Raw genomic sequence first — 23,257 nt, 5'->3', positions numbered from 1 at the left:
TTTTATTTTAATGACAGAGATTGGAGAAAGAGAGATTGAGAGATGATCAAAGCAGATCACATATTTTTCTTTGTATAACTTCTGAGGATAAAAACAGTTACAAACCGTTTCTTAAAATCTCCTTTCTCTGCTTGTGCTGCTCCGCAGGGGCCCAGGATGTTTGCATACTTGGGAGGATTATCAATTAGCTTCAGCTCACACTTGCAGGTGCAAAAGTTGAAGCCAAAAACCTTATTAGCATTTGTGTCCCTCCCCTTGAAAAATGCCCTCCAGCAGCGAAAATTGGGCACACAAAGGAGTTCCAGCAATGGAGGGGTGGGGGTGGGTGAGGGATCCTTAAGGCAGATGATTAAAACACCAAACTGTTTTATTTTATTTTTTATCGTAAAGACTCATTTATGGGATAGTTAAAAAAACAACCAAATTATTATTTATTTATTTATTTGAATCGCGTGAGGCATACAGGTACAAAGTTGTTAATAATTGTGTTTCAGTCATACAATGTTCAGACACTCAAGTCCCTTCATCAGTGCACATTTACCACCACCAATATCCCCAGTTTCCCTCCTGCCACCATCTTCCAGTCTCTCTCAATGACATACACTTCTCTTCTTCATTCTCTCTCTCTCTCACTCTCTCTCATGACACCAAATCGTTTAAAGTGGAGGGTCCTGCATTGGCTGCAAAATTGCTTAATTCTCGCCGGAACAATAGTACAGTGGATAGGGCACTTGTCTTACTTGTAATGGACCTGGTTTTAATACTTGGCACCCCATATGGTTCTCTGAGCACTGCCAGGAGTGATCCCTGAGTGCAGAGACAGGAGTAAGTCCTGAGCACCACTGGATCAGGTCCCCAAACCAAATAAGTAAATTTAAAAACAGGATTAGTGTCAGAGAGATAGTAAAGGGGTTGCTTGCCTTGCCCATGGCCAACTTCTGTTCGATTCCTGGCACCACACAGAACACTCATAGGCAATGCTAGAAGTGATCCCTGAGCACAGAGCTTGGAGTATGCCTCTGAGCACAGATTCATGAGGCCCCCAAACCAAAAAAGAAATAATAAATAATTCTAAAATCTATCCCCGAGACTAAAAAGCATTCATTCAAAAAGATATGCAAACCTGTGCTCATGACACATCCTAGTACTTTGCCAGGATATGGAAATAATCCACACATCCAACAGATCAATAGATCAAGAAGTGTGATCTATATACACAAAGGATTATTATGCAACCACAAGAAAAAAGGAAAGCTCTTTCGTTTGCAGCAACTTGGGTAGAATTGGTAGGTATCAGGCTGAGTGAAATAAACTAGAGAGAGAAGGACAAATACTGAATGATCTCACTCAGCCATGGTATATTGAGAAATAAATCAAGGGTATGGATAATTAATCAATTAATATTAATCAATTAATCAATCTATAATGTAAGCTTGGATACTGGGTCACAGACTTGAGAGTGCCAGTTTTGGGGGGAGGGGGCCTGTTCCAGTCATTAGGTTATCTGGATGTAATCTAGGAGCATAGGTGGGTCTGGAGACATAGGTGATGATTGGGGGTGTGGTAAAAGTAAGCCCCAAAACCATAACTGTCAATCAACAAATAATAGAGGAAGGGGTGGAAGGGAAGAAAGGTTTTACCAGAAGGATATTTTTTTAAAATCACTTAGATCTAAATTTTATTACTTAGAATGCAGTATAGATTGAAATTTTATTTTATTTATTTATTTATTTTAATTTCTTTTTTTTAATTCTTTTATTAATTCACCATGTGGAAAGTTACAAAGCGTTCAAGTTAAAGTCTCAGTTATACAATGCTCAAACACCCATCCAGAAGGATATTTTAAGAGGATGGTCATGGAATTTTAGTAGCTACATCAACATCAAAGATCTGAACTCTATTGTAATCCTATTATCTAAACTATAAAAAATTAAGGGACTGAAGCAATAGTACAACTTGTTTTGCATGCAGCCAAGCTAGGTTCAATCTCCAGGACCCCATATGGCCCCCTGAGCACCTCCAGAAGTGGTGCTGAGCATAGAGAACTGATGGATGTGGTCCAAAAGCAAGCATAAAGCCATAAAGGATTAGGCCTACAGTGATATTATATCAGGTAACATGCTTCCCTTAGACATGGTTGACCCAGGTTCCATCCCCGGCAGCCCTTATGATCTCCTGAGCCCTGCCAGAAATGATCCCTGAACAGAGCCAAGAGTAAGCCCGAACACAACCAGTTGCAGACCAAAGACCACTGAAGAAACAAAATGAAGACCCTGTAGTAGCACACCAGGTTGGATTGGAATGTAATGCAGAAGCCAACCAATCTCAACTAACAAAAAATTAACACAGAAGGCTTAACTTGCAACAACCGCTTATTAAACCTTCAGCAAGGACTTAATGTTCCCGAGGTCAGATACAACAATTTTTACAAAATTTCTTCTATGGAAATATTTCTGATCATTCTGTTAGACATTTATTTTTTATTAATTAGTGAGTCACCATGAGGGTACAGTAACAGATTTACACATTTTCATGATTGAGTTTCCCTCATACAATGTTCGAGCACCCCTTCCTCCACCAGTGTCCATTCTCCACCACCAGTGAACCCAGTATCCCTCCCACCTCCCAATCCCATCCCCCCTCCCCCCGCCCTCCCCCCACCCTCCCCCCGCCCTCCCGCCGCCTCTGTGGCAGGGCATTCCCTTTTGTTCTCTCTCTCTCCTTTTGGGTGTTGTGGTCCACAATAGGGGTATTGAGTGGCCATCATGTTCAATCTATAGTCTACTTTCAGCATGCATCTCCCCTCCCGAGCGGGTCCTCCAACCAGAGCTTACTTTATGTTCCCTTCTCTATCTGAACTGCCTTTTTCCCCCAGCATGTGAGACCAGCTTCCAAGCCATGGAGCCAACCTCCTGGTACTTATTTCTACTATTCTTGGGTGTTAGTCTCCTACTCTGTTATTTTATATTCCACAGATGAGCGCAATCTTTCTGTCTGTCTCTCTCTTTCTGAGTCATTTCGCTTAGCATGATACTTTCCATGTTGATCCATTTATATGCAAAATTCATTACTTCATCTTTTCTAACAGCTGCATAGTATTCCATTGTGTAGATGTACCAAAGTTTCTTTAACCAGTCATCTGTTTTTGGGCACTCGGGTTTTTTCCAGGTTCTGGCTATTGTAAACAGTGCTGCAATGAACATATAAGTGCAGATGTCATTTCGACTATACTTTTTTGCTTCTACGGGATATATTCCCAGAAGTGGTATTGCTGGGTCGAATGGGAGCTCAATTTCTAATTTTTTGAGCAGCGTCCATATTGTTTTCCAGAAGGGCTGAACAAGTCGGCATTCCCGCCAACAGTGTAGAAGGGTCCCTTTCTCCCCACATCCCCTCCAACAGCGGTTGCTTTTGTTCTTTTGGATGTGTGCCATTCTCTGTAGTGTGAGGTGGTATCTCATAGTTGTTTTGATCTGCATCTCCCTGATGATTAGTGATGCAGAGCATTTTTTCATGTGCCTTTTGAGAAATATGCTGGGAGCAATCACTCAACACTGTCAGATCCACAAACGCCACTGCGAAGTCTGTATCTAAAAAGAAAATTAAAATGGACTGCAGAGATAGTACAAAGATTAAGGCATTTGCCTTGCACGTGACCCATCTCAAGTTGGTCTCCAGCACCACAAATTTCCCTCGTCACTGCCAGGAGCAACCCTGAACACAGATTCAGGAGTTGTCCCCAAGCCTACTGTGTGTGGTCCAACCTCCGCCTGCTCCCCCTCCCGGAAAATATTAGCTTTGTACCAGAAGACTGGTCAGTGGCTAATGCAATTGCATTGCAAATGTGAGGCTGTGATTTCGACCCCTGCCTAGTGCCACCAGCATGCACCAAGTTCAATTCTCCAATCTCTAATGCTTGTGCCTGGTAGCTCTGCTATCTGCATTCCCTCATTCTGCAAAAGCTCTCTGGCTACACCTCAACCAGGTTTGATCCCTTCGCTTGCATAATGCTGAGTGTGAAAGCACATAACCTGATGAACAAACTGGGGAATACAACAACCCAGAATGTATATGACCCTTGCTTATCACATCAACTTTAACAGAGGGAAGGGAAGGGGAATAGTGTTTTATAAAATAAAGCACCAGAAACAAGAGAGATAATACAGCCATTGCCTTGTACTCAGCCTACCCAGGGTTGATCTCTGACATCACATAGGGTTCCTCAAATCCCAGCAGCATCTATGCTCTATAAACCCTGAGTACATCAAATAGTGGCTCAATTTCCCTCCCCCTGTTCCATACTAAACTAAGCTAAAAGCATTAGATCTGAGACTCTTCATTGAATTCTAAGCAGGTATCTTCTGGTCAAGGTGGCATAGGACAAAGAGAAGGGAAAGAGGACCTCTAATTTGTTACCATAGATCTGTGTTGCAAGCAAGTCTTCTTGAAATGGGAATTAGGAGCATGGTCTCTAAATAACTCATTCCAGGGACTGAACAGATATGAATAGGTCATAAGTCATGAAATGATAACAAGAACAGAACAGGTCTGACAAGGTTGTGTGAACAGGAACTGAGAAGCTGCAAGAATGTTAAGTAAAGTGACATTAAAACCTGTAACAGAACATAATGACCACAGAACCCTGCCCCCGACTCCACACTCCACCAGGACCAAATGTATAAAAACCTTGTGTGAGCTGTGCTCTAGGCTCAAGTCATGGCAATAGATAGGTGAAAGAGGCACGCAAATAAAACTGGGTGCCTCCTTACACTACTCAAATGCTGTCTGTTTCTTGGTCAGAATTCTGATGAGGCAGCAAAACAACAGAGTTGGCCTCTTGTGGCAGTGGTTTAGAGACAGATTGAAATAACAGAGCTCCACTTATGTGCAGATGACTAGATACCATTCCCTATGGATGAATCTTCCAGAGGAAGTGGGTCAGCATGGCTCCAATCTTGGTCGTCCAGCCTGGAATTGAGAGGTACAGGTAGAGAAACCAAAGCCTGTATCTAAGGGTCCACCTGTAATAGAGCTATACTTGGTTGGTCAAGAGCACAGTCATGGAACAGGCTCTGACCCAAAGGAAAAAATGCGAGAAACTATAGGTCTTTGGGAAAGACTAAAACCAACTGGTATGAAGCCTGTAGTTTGGGGAAGATGACAAGATATTAGAAAGAAAAGTCACTTTTCTCTAATCTTTTGCTCCGGAGCCCAGAGAAGCCATTAGAGCTCAATTTGAAGTAACAGAAAAAGAGTCTTTGGGGCTGGAGTGATAGCACAGAGGGTAGGGCGTTGGCCTTGCAAGCGGCCAACCCAGGTTCGATTCCCAGCATCCCATATGGTCCCCTGAGCACCGCCAGGGTAATTCCTGAGTGCAGAGCCAGGAGTAACCCCTGTGCATTGCCAGGTGTGACCCAAAAAGCAAAAAAAAAAGTCTGTGTGTTTTCTTACTGTGCTTATGCAAAATGACTGGCGACATTTATGTGAAGCAAATTTAGCTCATTGCTATAATTATTTACTAGATCACTAGTAAAGGAGGAGAGGAAACTGTCTCAATAATGATGTTTCAGCACACATCTCCCATCCCAACTGATTCCTCCAACCATCATTTTTTTAGTGATGACTTAGGGATCACTTCTCTATTCCATCTGCCTTCTCCCCTCTTCTCATGAAGCAGGCTTCCAGCTATGGGGCAATCCTCCTGGCCCTTGTATCTACTCTCCTTGGGTATCAGCCTCATGTGATGTTATTCTATACTCTGCAAATGAGTACAGTCCTTCTATGTCTGTCCCTCTATTTCTGACTCATTTCATTTAGGATGATAGTCTCCATGTCTACCCATTTATAAGCAAATTTCATGACTTCATCTCTCCTAACAGCTGCATAGTATTCCATTGTGTAGATGTTCCAATGTTTCTTTAACCAGTAATCTGTTCTAGGGCCCTTGGGTTGTTTACAGATTTTTGGCTATTGTGAACAGTGCTGCAATAAACAAATAGGTACAGATGTCATTTCTACTGTGCTTTTTTGCATCCTCGGGATATATTCCCAGAAGTGTTATTGCAGGGTCATATGGAGGCTCAATTTCTAATTTTTGAAGGACTGTCTATATTTTTTTCCAGAAAGGCTAGACCAGTCAGTATTCCCACCAACAGTGAAAGAGCGTCCCTATTTCCCCACATCCATACCAGCACTGGTTGCTTTTATTCTTTTAATGTGTGCCAGTCTCTGTGGTGTGAAACGATATCTCATTGTTGTTTTGATTTGCATCTCCCTGATGACTAGCGAAGTGGAGCATTTTTTCATGTGCCTTTTGGCCATTTGTATTTCTTTTTTTTTTTGAGGAAACTTCTGTTCATTTCTTCTCCCCATTTTTTGATGAAGTTGGAGGTTTTTTTCTTGTACAATTCTACTAGTATCTTGTATATCCTGGATATTAATCTCTTACCAGATGGGTATTGGTTAAATATTCTTTCCCATTCTGTGGGCTCTTTCTGTATTTTGTTCACTGTTTCTTTTGAAGTGCAGGAGCTTCTTAGTTTGATGTAGTCCCATTTGTTTATGTTTGCTTCCACTTGCATGGTCAGTGCTGCTTCATCCTTACAGATGTTTTTAGCTTCAATGTCATGAAGAGTTCTGCCTACATTTTCCTCTACCATACTTTATAGATTCATGTCTGATATTGAGGTCTTTTATCCACTTTGATCTGACTTTTGTGCCTGATATTAGACAGATGTCAGAGTTCATTTTTTTGCAAGTAGCTATCCAGTTATCCCAGCACCACTTGTTGAAGAGGCTTTCCTTGTTCCACTTCACATTTCTTGCTCCTTTGTCAAAGATTAAGTGGCCTTATATTCGGGGGTCTGTGACAGGATGTTCAACTCTGTTCCATTGGTCTGCAGATCTGTTTCTAGCCCAATACCATGCTGTTTTAATTACTACTTCTTTGTAGCAGAGTTTGATGTTAGGGAAGGTGATGCCACCCATCTTCTTTTTCCAAAGGATTGCTTTAGCTATTCGTGGGGGTTTATTGTTCCATATTAATTTCAGGAGTGTTTTGTCTATTTCTTTGAAAAAATATCATGAGTATCCTGATAGGAACCGCATTAAATCAACATTATTCATCATATCAATAAAAGAAATAATAAAAACCACATGATCATATCAAGAGATGCAGAGAAAGCATTTGACAAGATCCAGCACCCATTTATGATGAAAATTCTCCACAAAATGGGCATCGAAGGAACTTTCCTCAATATCGTCAAACCCATCTATCACAAGCCCATGGCAAGTATCATTCTCAATGGGGAAAAACTAAAAGTCTTCCCTCTAAGATCGGGCACAAGACAAAGTTGCCCTCTTTCACCACTCCTATTCAATATAGTACTGGAAGTCCTTGCCATAGCAGTTAGACAAGAAAAAGATATCAAGGGCATGCAGATAAGAAAGGAAGAGGTCAAGCTATCACTATTTGCAGACGATATGATACTATACTTAGAAAACCCTAAAGACTCTACAGAAAAGTTCTTAGAAGCAATAGGTCAATATAGTAAAGTGGCAGGCTACAAAATTAACACCCAAAAATCCATGGCTTTCTTATATACAAATAATGAATGAGAAGAAAGAGACATTAAAAAACAATCCCGTTCCCAATAGTACCTCAGAAAATTAAGTACCTTGGAATCAGCTTAACCAAAGAGGTAAAGGACCTATACAAGGAAGATTACAAAACACTACTTCAATAAATCAAAGAGGACACTAGGAAATGGAGACACATCCCCTGCTCATGGATAGGGAGAATTAACATTATCAAAATGGCAATACTGCCCAAAGCACTATACAAATTTAATGCGGTCCCTATCAGGACATGGTAGTCTTTGACCCCAAGTCAGGTGGACATTCGGGCCCGTATGCATTTGCTAGCCCTTTGGTTGTTCATTACCAGAAATATCGCACTGCTGGACCTAACTGCGTTTTTTTTATCTTTGGAGATTTATAGGTCTCTGAAATAAGGCCAATAAATGAGCTTGCATAGCTGAGCTGGAGGTGGTATGGCTCCCACATACCTAACTTTTGGCCATTTAATTTCTTGGTAATTTCAAGTTGTTGGGGTCCTGCCAAAGGCACAGTGCAATTTTGGGGTATCAAGAAGTATTAAGGCACCATCAGGCTGCTGATGCACTTGCCCCACAGGTACAAGTTGACCTGCTGGTGGCACTATACCCCTAGACCTTATTAATAATTAAAGCTTGATTTATATTAGACATGACTCTGCAAACCATGGTGTAATTGAGAACACTCTTGTAGAGTGGGACCCAGCCAGGGAGGTAATATGAGTGCTAACTATGGTCTGGTCACTTCCTTGATTCCAGACAAATATGCCACCCCATCTGATCTGTCAGACCGGGATCTATCAGATGATTGCAATTGCCATCGTCTGATGTTATTATTATTATTATTTTTGCTTTTTTGGTTCACACCCGGCGATGCACGAGGGTTAATCCTGGCTCTGCAGTCAGGAATTACCCCTGATGGTGCTCAGGGAACCATATGGGGTGCTGGGAATCAAACCCATTCGGCCACGTGCAAGGCAAATACTCCAGCCCCCTCTGGTGTCTTTCTGTGAATATGCAGTCCTGATTCCCGATCTTTCTGTCGTGAATCGGGGATGTTGTGGGTGTGCTCCAAAACCTAAACTACTGGCAGGTACACAGATCCCTTATAATTTACAACATTATTAACAGCTATATGCGCCACTGGTGCAATTTGGGGGGCTGTTGCAATGGGGTTTGGCCAGGTGACTCTTAATTAGCTAGCCTCCCAGGTAGATATAAACATGAACAAGACTGGTCAGACTGTGGAAGCAATTTGTGGTCCCCATGATTTATACCCAACTTCTGGGTCCCCTTTGTGTCATATTTGTATTTCTCAGAGCAGAGGAATGCCTAATTGATAGAGTGGGCTGCATCTCGTAGTCTGCATCTGGTAGTAACTACCCCTTCCATACGAGTTATGTTAGGCTTGTAGTTGAGTTCAGTGCAAAGCTTAAAGAATAGGGAATGAAGCAAGAATTAAGAGCACCTCTGAGTGACTCATTTCAGGGACTGAACAGGGATGAATTGGTGGTAAATTATGAAATCATGCCAAGAAAAGTATAAATCTGGCAAAAGTTGTGTGAACAGGAATAGAAAGCTAAAGCCTGGAAAAGAATGTAAGAATGTAATGACCATGGGATGCATTAACTCTAGGACCCCCCCACCCAACATACACAGTAACAAATGTATGAAAACCTTGTGTGGGTTTGATCCCTGGCATCCCATATGGTCCCCCAAGCACCGCCAGGAGTAATTCCTGAGTGCAGAACCAGGAGTAAACCCTAAGCATCTCTGGGTGTGACCCAAATAACTTTGTGTGAACTGTGCTGGAGACTGATCACTTATGGTGGTAGCCAGGACAGTCTGCATGTATAATAAACTGGGTCATTCCCTCATACTTCTTCAGTGCTGTCTGTTTCTTAGTCAGAAGTCTGTAACAGAGTTGACTGTCAAGATATTTCAACCAATAAGGCACTTTCTTTGCACACAGTCAATTCATGGCACCCCACATGGTTTTCTGAACACAGCCAGAAGTGATCCCTGAGCACAGAGACAGGAATAAGAACTGAAAATCACTCGCCCCAAGAACCAAAATAAAAGTTCTGTAACACCCTGAGCCTGAGGTTGTTGAAGACACAATGACAGGTGATTTCTCCAAAAGTCCTATGTCCTCTTCCCATTGCTGAGCTTTTGTAAAGTGGCTGGTCAGCCATAAATCCCCTTTCCCACCCTCCCTTGCACTCGGACATGGTGAGTTCATGGTACCAGTACTGGTCAAATTAGAATGGTGGGTGTCCTTAAGAAACAGTGGAGGGTGGGTGCGGATAGTACAATGGGTACTGCATCCACCTTGCACATGGCCAACCCGAGTTTGATCCCCAGCATCCCATATGGTCCCCTGAACCCCACCAGGTGTGAACCCTGGGCACGGGTCCAAGAGTAAGTCCTAAGCAGTGCTGGGTGTAACTCCCAAACAGAAAACAATAAAAGAAATAGTGGTGGGACAGCTCACTATGCCCTTTGGATACTGGGGCCCGGGCACTGCCCACAGAAGCTGGCCCTAGCTCCTGTGGGGCTTGTGAGAGCTATAGGCAAGGAGACAGAACCCCCAAGTGAAGCTTTACTGGCTGTAATAAAAATAATGAGTGGTTAAGTAAGATCACTAGGGGCCTGGTCTAAACTATTGATGTTCCCTGGAGGGGACCCAAAGATGAATTGGCTGTGGAGGAAGCATGCCCCAGAGTGGCAAGAGGAGGCTGAAAAAGACGAGTCGCCATCATGGGCCAACGAGGAACCCAAGGATAGTGGTCGTAAGACTGAGAAGTGAGAAGCTAAGGCCAGTATCTGAGAATAGGGCCCGCAAGATGACTATTCTTTTTGGTTTTTAATTGAATTACTGTGAGATACACAATTACAAAGTTGTTAGTGATCGGGTTTTAGTCATACAATGTCAGAACACCCATCCCTTCACCAGTATATATTTCCTTTCCCACCACCAATGTCCCCATTTTCAAAAACTTGCACCACAGTCCCTCACCACCCACATCCTGCCTCTATGGAAGACTTTCTCTCTCTTTTAAACATTATGGTTTGCAATAAAGGTACTTAAAGGTTGTCATATATATCCCTTTACCTCCTTGTCTAGAGTGATCATTTCCAACTATCACTGGAAACAGCTATTCTGACTAACACCCCACAGATCTGGCCTAGCCTGACATGGTCTGGCCTTCTGCAGCTGACATTAAGATTTTGAAATTGGATACCCACTCCTCAAAAAAAGGGAAATAGTGACAGGGGAAACTGGGGAGATTAGCTGAAAGATCTGGTTCATGTGCTTTACATGTATGAGGAAGGGAAGTAGTTTCTCCATTGCCTTGTGCTTACTCAGGAGCAGTGTGTCCCCAGCCACACCATAAAGCCCACCTATGAACCAGTATCACCCTATCAAATCTATGATGAGAACTTGGAACGAGTGGGTCACTGTGCCACTGCAGGGTCACAGTTACTGAAGGATAATGCCTTTTTGAAGCCACGGTGTAATGGTAGATCTGAAGCCTGCATCAAGTCAGGCTCTTTGGCTTAGCAGCTTGGGTAGGGAATGAGCCTTCCAGGAGAGCCAGGTGACCTGCCCCTGCTGGTCTCATGAAATGTCTCAAACAGCTGCTATCTTTCCCCCTTCAGAATGAGGCACTTTATTGGGCTTAACTTGCCTACCCTACCCCCGTGTCCACAACAGCACTAGCAAAAGCCCCAGAAGAGCCAACTCTGGGAGAGCAGCCAGATCTTTCCACCCAAGACCTGCTTAGGGGTCATTTAATGTTTCTACATAGAGGCTCACAGGAGGGGTTGGGCAAGCACTTGTTTCTACAAGAAAAATACCCACCAAGACATTTCAACCACATAAACCAGGCCCAAAGGAATATTGCAGGAGCATAGAGTGACTGCCTTGCAAACACATTGTCAAGCGTTCAAATCCCTGGGGTCCCACATGTGCTAGCTTAATCCTGGCAGTCCTGTTGTCTGTGACTCCTATCTGCACCATAACCAGGTGTGAATGAGTAGCACAAAGGGGATCCCCACGAGCACAGCAACTAAAAAGATGTGTGAGCTCCGTGGTCAGGAAGTGTTACTTCTGGTGAGCATATGTGTGAGCACTGCAGTGAATCCCTCCTCTGGTAAGCCAAACTTGACCTGCACACCTCCACTAAGACAGAGAACCCTATTGATCCTAAGTGCAGTGTTAACAGTGCACAGGCCTCAAAGAGCACTAAAGCATGAAAACACCCTGAGCTGATGTATGACACCTCTGGAGAGCACAGCTGAAATTATGAAGCAGTAAGCCAGGTAACTCCTGTCAGTATAAGAAGAACAACAAAAGGAATGGGGGAGACAGAATCAAAATATGTACATAAGGGACCGGAAAGATAGGTAGGGCACACGACTGATCCAGATTTGATGCTGAATACCACATATGGTTCCATGAGCAAGGCCAGGGAGTGATTGCTGACAGAGTCAGGAGTAAGCCCCAAATACAGCAGGATGTGGCCCTAATACAAAACAATTCAGAAGATGAAGACCAGGAACTAAGCAATGCAGCAAGTTTTGATCCCTGGCACCCTATGTGATACCCTGAGCCCCATCAGGAGTAACCCTGAATGCAGAGCCAGGAGTGTGCCCTGAGCACCCATGAGTGTGGCCCTCAAAAAACAAAAGTAAATAAGAGGCCTGAAAATAGTAGAGTGGTTAGGGCATATGAATGGCATATGCATGACATAGGTTTGATTCCTGGCATTACATGTTCCCCTGAGCAATGCCAGGTGGGGCTCTGGAGGGCTTCCAGCATTGCTAGGTGGACTGGGTATTCCCAGCACTGCAGTACATGAGCAACGTCATGTTCTCAGGCTCTTGTGCTATACTGAGGGCCTGGTTGGTGAGAATACCAAGTGGAGTCCCTGGGTCTCCTGAGCCCGGCTCAAAAAATAAATTAAAATCAGTAAATGAAAAAGCTTATAAATCACATATTATCACACCAATTATATACCACATGTATTCTATACCTGGCTTCCCAATAGATAGTTCAAACATGACATGAAGGAGCAAGTGTGCAGTGGCCACTTTTTTGTGAAGTGGCCAGAGATCTCTGTGGAGCCTCCAAATGTGAAATTGCCACAATTCACTCAGCTGCTGACTGAGACACACAGAGATCAGACAGATTTTTCAAGGTTTTATTCACACACCAAAACCCACTCATACAAGTGACTCAGCGCTGAGGGCAATCATACGAGTGAGTCAGTGCTAAGGGTTCGTAAATCTAAGACACTTGGAACTCTGAGAACTAGAGATTCGGTGCTGGGAGTTTGCAAGCCTAAGAGACTTAGAATTCTGATTGCCCTCCGGGAGAGGCTTCGTAAAATTTTTTTATTTATTTTTCTTTTTCAATTTAATTTTATTTTATGAAGCTGTTCACAATAATTTATTGCATTCAATATTCTAACACCAATCCCACACCATTATACCTTCCCGCCATCATATTTCCAAATTTTCCAACCCTCTCAAGCCTGCCCTCAAAGCAGGACCTAAATAATTAATTTTGTATTGCTTATTATGAATAATCCTCTAAAATTGATCCAAAAAGGCACCTTAGAGTAATGTGTGTGAAGGTTGTTGTATCTCACCCTGGAGCCATTAAGCCCTTATATAAGATATTACTAACATCTTGTTACAGGTGCATCTATATATAGGAAAGGAAAGAAGAAAGGAGAGAGTGATGGAGTGAAGGAAGGAGGGGGAGGGAGGGAAAGGAGAAGAAGTAAGGAAGGAAAAGAGAATGAAGGAAGTAAATAAGGAGGCAGGGAAGGACAAAAGGGGGGAGGAGGGAAAGAAGGAAAGGAAGAAGGAGGGAAGGAAGAAGGAATGGAAAGATGGTTGGAGGAGAGGAAAGAAGAGGGAAGGGAAGTATTAAGCCAAGAAAGGAAAGAAGGTGGGAGGGAAATAAGGAGAGAAAGAAGGATGGAGAAAAGAAAGAAAGGAAAGATAGAAGGAATAAAGGAAGCAAGGAGTGATTAAGGGAGGGATGAACTGAAGGAGAGAGAAAAGAGGAAAGAAAGGAAGGAAGGAAGGAAGGAAGGAAGGAAGGAAGGAAGGAAGGAAGGAAGGAAGGAAGGAAGGAAGGAAAGGAGGAAATAAAGAGGTAGTGAGGAAGAAAGGAGGGAGGGAGTAAAGAGTTGAAGGAGGAGGGGGAGGAAGAAAGGGACAGATGAAGGAAGGAATTGGGGAAAGAAGGAGAGAGAAAGGAAGGAGAGAAGGAGGCAGGGAAGAAAGGAGGCAGGAAATTAAGGAGGGAAAATGGAAGAAAAAGAACTGAGGCAAGGAAAGAAGAATGGAAAGCAGACATAGTAAGAGAGAAAGTGGAGGAAGGAAGAAAGGATGAAGGATGAAGAAAGGAAAGAAGGAATGAAGTAGTGAGAGGTAAAGAGAAAAAGAAGGAGGAATGGATGGAAACAGGAAAGGAAGGAAGGAAGGAAGGAAGGAAGGAAGGAAGGAAGGAAGGAAGGAAGGAAGGAAGGAAGGAAGGAAGGAAGGAAGGAAGGAAGGAAGGAAGGAAGGAAGGAAGGAAGGATGGAAGGGAGGGAGAGATAGAAAGAAGAAAGAAAGAAAGAAAGAAAGAAAGAAAGAAAGAAAGAAAGAAAGAAAGAAAGAAAGAAAGAAAGAAAGAAAGAAAGAAAGAAAGAAAGAAAGAAAGAAAGAAAGAGAGAAAGAGAGGAAGGAAGGAAGGAAGGAAGGAAGGAAGGAAGGAAGGAAGGAAGGAAGGAAGGAAGGAAGGAAGAAATGTAAGAGTTGGGAGTGAGGGAGGGAAGAAAAAAAGTAAAGAGTAATAGTGGTAGAGATGGAGGGAGGGAGGGAGGGTTGGAAAAGGAGAAGAAGGAAAGATGTGGGCTGGTGTTTATGACACAACTGGTTGACAAAAAAGGGCAGCATCCGTTTTCTGGTTCCTTGAGGTGGAGCGTCCAGGCTTCCAGAGGACCCTGGGAATGGCTTCGTGGGGCAAGGGAACCCAGAGTAATGTGGCAGTCAGTGCAGAAACCACAAGCCAGGTTTTGGGTTGGAGCTCCTGGCATACCAGCTTCACAAAAAAATAAAGGTCTGCATCTGTTTCCTTGGCTGCTAGTGGCTCAATCATGTTCCAGAGGTCTGTGGTTGGTGCTTAGTAGGTCCAGGAGATACAGAACAAGAACACAGATGGCGCAGAAATCTCGAGGCAGGATGCAGTCTGTTGCTCTTGCCACAGCTAAATAATGAAAAGGACACAATTCCATTTTGGTGGTCCTTGAGGGCATACCCAGGGTTCAAAAGTGTTCTTGGAGGGACTTCATGAGTCCAGGGGACCCAGAGCAGATGGCATAGTTAGTGCATGGTAGGATGCAGGCTGGTGCTCTTGACAAAAATGCATCATGAATAAGACCCATGTCTATTTTCTGAATTCTGGGGGTGCTTACAAGATGCGACAAGGCTGTGGTAGGGATTCGTGGTGTCCAGGGACCCTAAGAACAGGGTGGAAGTTAGCACAGAAACTGAGTGACAGGATACCAGCTGGTACCCTTGATAAATGTGTATGAAAAAAAAAATCACGCTTCAAATTTCTGGGCACTTAAGGACACAGCCAGGATTCCAGGGGGCTCTGGGAGGGACTTTGTGGGTCCAGAGACACAGAACATAGTGGCAGATGTGCAAAACCTCTGGAGTGGGATGCATGCTAGCATACACGATATACCTGGATAATGAATTGGGCTCCATGTCTGTTGTCTGGGTACTTGGGTGCGTGACCATGGTTCCAGAGTGCTCTGTGAGAGGTTTGTGGATCCAGTGGACCCAGAAGAAGGTGGCAAATGCTGCAGAAACCTCAGGTAAGTTGCTTTCCAGTGCTCTTGACACGAATGACATAAAAGGCCTACGTCCATTTTCTGAGTCCTTGAGAGCATACCTGGGTTCCAGAGGGCACTGGGCAGGTCATCGTGCATCCAGGGGACCAGAACAGGGTAGCAGACTGTGCAGAATCTGCAGGCAGGATGCAGGCTGGCGCTCTTAATAGACCCAGATGATGAAAAGAACTGCATCAGTTTCCTGGATCTTTGAGGGCACACCAAGCTTTCGACAAGGCTATGACTGGGGATTCATTGGTCCAGGGGACACAAAACAGGGTTTCAATCCGTGAAGAAACCAAGGGATACTATGCAGGCAGCTGGCGCACTTCATACAAGTGGATGATGAAAAAGGCCTGCTTCCTTTTCCTGGACCCTGTGTATGTACCCACTCATATTTGCAGAGGGCTCTGGACGGTCTTTGTGGGTCCAGGGGACACAAAGCAAGGTCACAGACTGTGCAGAAACCTTTGGTCAGGACGTGGACTGGTGCTCTCGACACACCTGGATGTCAAACAAAGCCTATGTCCAATATCTGTCTCCTTAGGGGCTCTTTCAGAGTCCTAGAGGGTTCTAGGAGGGGCTTTGTGGGTCCAGAGTGTGACAGATGACTCAGAAACCATGGAGCAACATGCAGGCTGGAGTCTTGAATCACCATGATGATGAAAATGAACAGTGTCCATTTTCTGCTTCCTTTGGGGCACACCCAAGTTTCCACAGGATTCTGAGAGATGCTTTATATGGCCCCTTTCTGAGAGAGGACAAAGAACTGACTGCCAGACAACTCAGAAACTGTGGGACAGTAGTTGGGTTGGTGCTTTTGAACCAGACCTCCATGAATGCACAGAAACCCCAGGTGAGAATTCAGGCTTTGGAAACTCCAGGATGATGAAAGAGGCCCGTGTCTGGTCTCTGGATCCTTGCGGTGCTCCTGATGTTGCAGAGGGCTCTAGGAGGAGCTTTATGAGACCAAGGCACCCAGAAAAGAGTCTAAGAAAGCTCAGAAACCTCGGGGTAGAATTCAAGCTGGTGATTCTGATATATTTGTATGATGAAAAGGGCCCATGAACATTCTCTTTTTTTATATTTGTATTGAATCATTGTGAGATAGACCCTTGCAAAACTGTTCATGATTAGGTTTCAGTCGTACAGTGTTCCAACACCCACCCCTCCACTGGTGTACATTTCCCAGCACCAGTGTCCCCAGTTTCCTGCCCATCACCCCCAGCCTTCCTCTATAACAGGCACTTCTCTTTCTCTCTCTCTCTTTGGTATTGTGGTTTGCAATACAGATACTGAAACTTTGTTGTGTATAACTCTTTATCTATTTATAACACTCAGTTCTTGGCCAGTGTGATCATTTTCAACTCTTATTGTCATACTGGTACCTTCTCTGTCTTACCTGCCTTACACCCCACACACACTTGTGGTAAATTTCAAACACTGACCAGTCCTCTTAGCCCTTGCTTTCCCTGGCCTTGGATATTAGTCATCTACTGTGTATATTTTTATATACCACAAATGAATGCAATCATTCTATATATGTCCCTCTCCTTTTGACTCATTTCACTCAACCTGATACTCTCTATGTCCATCTATTTATAGGCAAATTTCATGACTTCATTTTTTCCTAAACGCTGCATAGCATAGTATTCCATTGTGCAGATGTACCTTCTTTTTTTAAAAAAGTTTATTAGTGAATCACCGTGAGGTACAGTTACAGACTTACAAACTTTCGTGCTTGCATTTCAGTCATACAGTGGTCGAGGGCCCATCCCTCAACCAGTGCCCATTTTCCACCACCAATGGTCCCAGCATTCTTCCCACCACCCCCACCCTATCCTCCCCCCACCCCACCCCACCCCGCCTTTGTGGCAGGGCATTCCCTTTTTCTGGCTCGCTCACTCTCTCTCTCCTTTTGAGTGTTGTGGTTTGCAGTAGAGGTATTAAGTAGCCATCATGTTCAGTCTATAGTCTACTTTCAGCCTGCATCTCCAATCCCGAACAGGCCCTCCTAGCACCCTTTACTTGGTGGTCCCTTCTCTATCAAAGCTCTCTTTTCCCCCAGCTTGTGAGGATGGCTTCTAACTGTGGAGTAATCCTCCTGGTACTTATCTCTACTGTTCTTGGGTGTTAGTCTCCCATTCTGTTACTGTATATTCCATAAATGAGTGCAATCTTTCTATTTCTATCCCTCTCTTTCTGACTCATTTCACTTAACATGATACTTTCCATGTTGATCCCCCTACATGAAAATTTCATGACTTCATCTTTTCTAACAGCTGCATAGTATTCCATTTTACAGATGTACCAAAGTTTCTTTAACCAGTCATCTGTTCTCGGGCACTCGGGTTTTTTTCCAGATTCTGGTTATTGTAAACAGTACTGCAATGAACATATAAGTGAGACTGCACCCCTCCCACAGCCAGCGCTCACGGCAGCATGCTGGGCTACCCCCTGCAGGAAACGGAAAGCAGCTTCTGCTTAGAACAGGAAGACCCCCAACTAGGGCACCCGTCTGACTTCATCCGACCGTGCCCTTGGCCTCACGGCACCAGCTCCAGGAACACTTTGCCTTCCGAGGAGTTGCCTACATTTTCTTCCATGTACCTTATGGATTCAGATCTGAGTTGTGGTCTTTAAGACATTTTTATCTGACTTCTATGCATAGCATTAGAGGTCTGAGCTCAGTTTTTGTATGTAGCTGTCCAGTTTTGCCAGCACCACTTGCTCCACTTCACATTTCTTTCTCCCTTATCAAAGATTAAATGATAATAGATTTGAGGGTGTGTGTCAGGATATTCAACCCTATTCCATTGGTTTGCAGGTCTGTTTTTTACTCAATACTATGCTGTTTTTTGGTTTGTTTGTTTGTTTTTAGTATGCTGTTTTAATTACTACCGCTTTGTACCTCCTTAGTTAAGCTGATTCCAAGGTAATTGTTCTTCTGTGGCACGATTATGAATGGAGTATTTTTTAAAAATATCTCTTTCTTCTCTTTTTTTATTTGCATATAGGAAAGCCATGGACTTTGGGGTATTGATTTTGCAACCTGCCATTTTACCATAAAAATCTATTGTTTCTATAAGCTTCTTGGTAGACGCTTTAGGGTTCTTTATGTATAGTATCATGTCATCTGCAAATAGTGAAAGTTTGACTTCTTCTTTTCCTATCTGGATGCCCTTGTTATCTTTTTCTTCCCCTAATTGCTATGCCAAGTACTTACAGTATCACTCGTATCACTCGTCATCCCATTGATCTTCGATTTTCTCGAGCGGGCGCCAGTAACATCGCCATTTGTCCCTATCGCGTGCTAGTGCAGCCCAATGATATCTGCTTGCTCCAGGAACAGAAAGAGCTTCAAATCATTCATTCAGGGATTTGACGAAGAAATCTGACCATCTAGTTTGTGGGCGGCCATGCAGTCTTCTGACGTCCCGTGGAATCCAGTCGGTAACAACTCTAGTCCAGCAGTCGTCTCTGAATCACATTATATGACTGGCCCATCTGATTTTTGATGCCTTGGCAAACAAGACAGCGTCCCTGATTCTTGACCATTGACGGAGGTCAGAACTCTGGATTCCTTCTCTCACTTGAGTGAGATGTGATACTCCTAGCATAGCTCTTTCAATTCCTCTTTGGGATACCCGAATAGCGTTCTCATCCTGTTTGCGTAGGGCCCAGGTCTCCGAGGCGTATGTTAGTGCAGGAAGAACGGTGGAATCAAAAAGATCTGCCCCGAGTCGGAGGTTCTTCATCCTCTTAACCACTTCTTCTACGCTCTTGAAGGCATTCCACGCAGCTCTCTTCCACCTGCGCAGTTCTGGCACCAAGTCGTTCCTCATGTTGATTTCTCGACCCAGGTACACATAGCTGCTGCATTTGGAGATGTTTGTTCCATTGAGAGCAAATGGAGCTTCAGGGACCAGTTCGTTTTTCATGAGCATCGTCTTGTTGAGGTTCAGTTTAATCCGACCTTTCCACACTCGTGGTCGAAGTCGGCCAGCATTTGTGACAATTGGCTAATGTATGGTGTTATGAGAACGATGTCATCAGCGAAGCGGAGGTGGTGTAATTGCCGACCGTCTATCTTCACTCCCATTCCTTCCCATTCCAGTCGTCGCATGATGTTCTCAAGGGTGGCACTGAAGAATTTCAGTGAAATGGTATCACCTTGCTGCACCCCTCTCTTTACATCAGTGATCACTTCCTTGTAGAATGGTGAGATCTTGGTGGCGAATCCACAATACAGCTCGTGAAGGATTTTGATATATTGAGTTTGAATGCCCTGTTTGGCTAGGGCTTCAATGACCGTTTCAATCTCAACAGAATCAAAGGCCTTCTTTAAGTCGATGAATGTTAGACAGAGCAGCATCTTGAACTCTCGCGAAATTTCAATGAATTTGGTCACTGTGTGGATATGGTCTATCGTGCTGAATCCCCTTCAGAACCCAACTTGCTCGCATGGTTGTCCTTCATCTAGTGTTCTACCTATTCTATTCAGGATGATACGAGTGAACAAATTGTAGACAACAGACAGCAGGCAGATTGGGTGATAGTTGCCAATGTCGTGGATGTCTCCCTTCTTGTACAACAGAACAGTCCTACTGTCTTTCCACTGAGTTGGAACTTTGCATTCAGACAGGTAGCATGTAAAGAGCTGAGACAGTGTATTGACGAGTACTTGCGGCAGATTCTTCACGTGTTCAAGTCTGACCTTGTCTGGATCAGGTGCTGTACGCGTCTTTACCAAGGAAATGGCATGTCAGATTTCGGAAGGGAGGATGTTGGGAGTGACATATCCATCCTGCGGAATTTGGTATATGGGCAGGTGGACATGGTTGTCAAAGAGATCCGAGTAGAAGTCATGAATAGTCCTCTCCATTGCCTTTCTGGAAGACGTGATAATCCATCAGGACGTCAGAGGGCAGTCATCTTGGTCTTGTATTTGGCGAAAGGTAGACGAGCGTTGAGAATACTCTTCCCGGCTTCTGCCACATCAGCCAACACTGCTGCTTTTCTCTCTTTGAGGTCTTCCTTTATTGCATCTCTGCACAACTTTGAGAGCTTGGACGTTAGCTTGTGGTTGCCTGAGGCTCACGCCAAACCACGTTGACGAATGAGCTCGAGAGTTTCCGAAGACAGGCGTCTATTTGTGGATTTCTCACTCTCATTCTTTGCACAGTCATGGAGGTGCTGAACCAGTCGATAGTATTCCTCATCAATGTTGTCAATGACGGCATCTTTCCACGTTGCTGCAATAGTGCCAAAGAGCTCCCATTTGGTGGTCATTATGGAAGTTGCCTGCTTAGACTTAAATTTTGCAGACCTTTCTCCCCTCTCTGTGAAGTAGAATTTTGCATGAAGGAGGCGGTGGTCTGATCCCGTTTGGAATTTTGGGACAACAGCAACATCGGTCAGGCAAAACCTTCGATTGAATATGATGTGGTCAATTTTATTGTGGAACTGTCTACTGGGAGACTCCCATGTCCAACGATTAGATTTGGCCTTCTGGAACTGTGAGTTACCATGGATGGTCTTGGTCGACACGATGAATTCAGACAGTCTCTCACCCTGATCGTTCCATTCTTGGCCATGTGTCCCAATGTGGAGTTCTTCTGGCGACCTTCTTGGACCTATCTTGACATTAAAATCACCAACAATGATCTTGTAGAAGGTGTGGTCTTCTTTATAGAACTTCTCCAGTTCCACGTAGAACCTCTCAAAGAAGTGGCGACAGTGGGCAACCTTGTCTTGTGGCTGATCTTAAAGGGAAGGCTTTAAATTTTACCCAATTGAGAATAATGCTTGCTGTGGGCTTGTGGTAGATGGCTTTGAACTATACTGAAGAAAGTTCCTTCAACTCACATTTTGTTGATAGTTTTCATCATAAACAGGTGCTGGGTCTTGTCAAATGCTCTCTATGCATCTATTGATATGATCATATGGTGTTCATCTTTTCTTTTATTGATATGAATTATGTTGATTCGACTTGCAAATGTTAAACCATCCTTGCATCCCCAGGATGAATCCTACTTGGTCATAGTGTGTGATTTTTTTTCTGCTTTTTCGGTCACACCCGGCAATGCACAGGGGTTACTCCTGGTTCAATCACTCAGGAATTACTCCTGGCTGTGCTCAGGGACCATATGGGATGCTGGGACTCGAAGCCGGGTCAGCCAAGTGCAAGGCAAACGCCTACTCGCTGTGTTATTGCTCCAGCCCCTAAAATAAAAATTTTTAAGAAAAGAACTGTGTGCTTGATGTAGGTAAAGAAACTAAAATGATAACCTCTTAGTATCTGTATTGCAAAATATAGTGTCCAAAGGGGGAGGGGAGAGAGAGAGAGAGAGAGAGAGAGAGAGAGAGAGAGAGAGAGAAAGAGAGAGGAGAGAGAAGGAAAGTGCCTGCAATAGAAACAATAAAGGCTGGAGATCTGGAGAGGGGGTAGGAGAGAAACTGGGACTTGCTGTTGGGTGATGGAAGGATGGGTGTTGGGACATTGTATAACTGAAACCCAATCATGAACAGCCTTGTAACTGTGTATCTAATGGTGATTCCAAGAAAAAAGACTAAAAAATATTCTAACCAGAAGGACAAATACCACAGATAGAGATACAATACTAAAAGCAACAAAATCAAGAAAGGAAATTAAATGCAAATAAGCATCCCTTAGATTTTCAGCATGCCTATCCTATGAAACTCTCAGGGTCCAAGGTCAGTGGTGCAATATAGTTTATAAAAACTTAATGAAGCGAAAGCTTCACCATGAATACTTTGCATGGCTAGATTCTCATTTAGATTTGAAGGAATGATACATAACTTCATAGGTAAACAACAACTTAGGAACTTATAAACTGAAAACCAACTTTAAAAGCACTAAAGAGCTACCTTAAGGCAAGACAAACCACATAAACAGGACAAACTTCTACAAAAAGATGGCACAAAACTCCATAACAATATCTCTCAGTGCCAATAGGCTAAATGCAAGAATGAAGAGACACAGAGTGATATGATGGATTAAAAAATTGAACCCAACACTATGCTGCCTGCAAGAAATACATTTGCACAGTCAGAGAAAATAAACACTCAAAGTCAAAGGTTGGGAGAACAATTTTTCAGCAAATAACCATCTCATAAAGACTGGGGTGGCCATACTAGATAACATAGACTACAGCCTGAAAAAGGTTAGAAGGGACAGCGAAGGCCATTTATTAATAATCAAGTATTTATATGCGGAAGAAATTGCACTCCTAAACATATAAACACCAAATGAGGGGCCAGAAAACTACTTAAAACTACTGCTAATATACCCTAATGCCCCAAAGGGGAAAAAGGGACAGAGACAGAGGAAAAAGAGATAAAGAAAGAGGGAGAGAGAAAAGGAAAGGGTCTGCCATAGAGACAGGCTGGGAGGAGGGAAACTGGGGACATTGGTGATGGAAAATGTACAGTGGTGGAGGGATGGGTATTGGAACACTATGTGACTGAAAAACCTCACCATGATCAGCTTCATAACTCTGTATCTTACAGTGATTCGATAATAAATAAACCTCTACACCAACTTTAAAAATTAAACAACTGCTAATTGACTTCAAGGGGAAGATTGGTAGCAATACAATAGTATTTGGAGACTGCAACACAACCTTGTCACCTCTTGATAGATCAACAAGACAAATATTCAGCAAGATAATACTGGATTTGAAAGAAGAATTGGAAGATAGAGAATTAATACATATATAC

General features: G+C 43.5%; 1 protein-coding gene across 1 annotated transcript in view; it reads right to left on the bottom strand.

Moving 5' to 3' along the window:
- GLOD5 (glyoxalase domain containing 5) overlaps positions 1 to 14,775 on the bottom strand; it is a 32,617-nt gene extending 17,842 nt beyond the window's left edge. The window contains exons 1-2 of the mRNA XM_004612925.1: positions 14,716 to 14,775; positions 102 to 254 (exon numbers count right to left, since the gene is read on the bottom strand). Coding sequence (XP_004612982.1) covers positions 102 to 254; positions 14,716 to 14,775 — 213 coding nt within the window. The remainder of the gene's footprint in view (positions 1 to 101; positions 255 to 14,715) is intronic.
- Positions 14,776 to 23,257: the final 8,482 nt, after the last annotated feature.

Source organism: Sorex araneus, chromosome X, assembly GCF_027595985.1.
Source record: "Sorex araneus isolate mSorAra2 chromosome X, mSorAra2.pri, whole genome shotgun sequence".
Taxonomy (NCBI): Eukaryota; Metazoa; Chordata; class Mammalia; order Eulipotyphla; family Soricidae; genus Sorex; species Sorex araneus.
The sequence above is the reverse complement of the archived record's forward strand: the minus strand, read 5'-3'. Positions and strand labels throughout refer to the sequence as shown.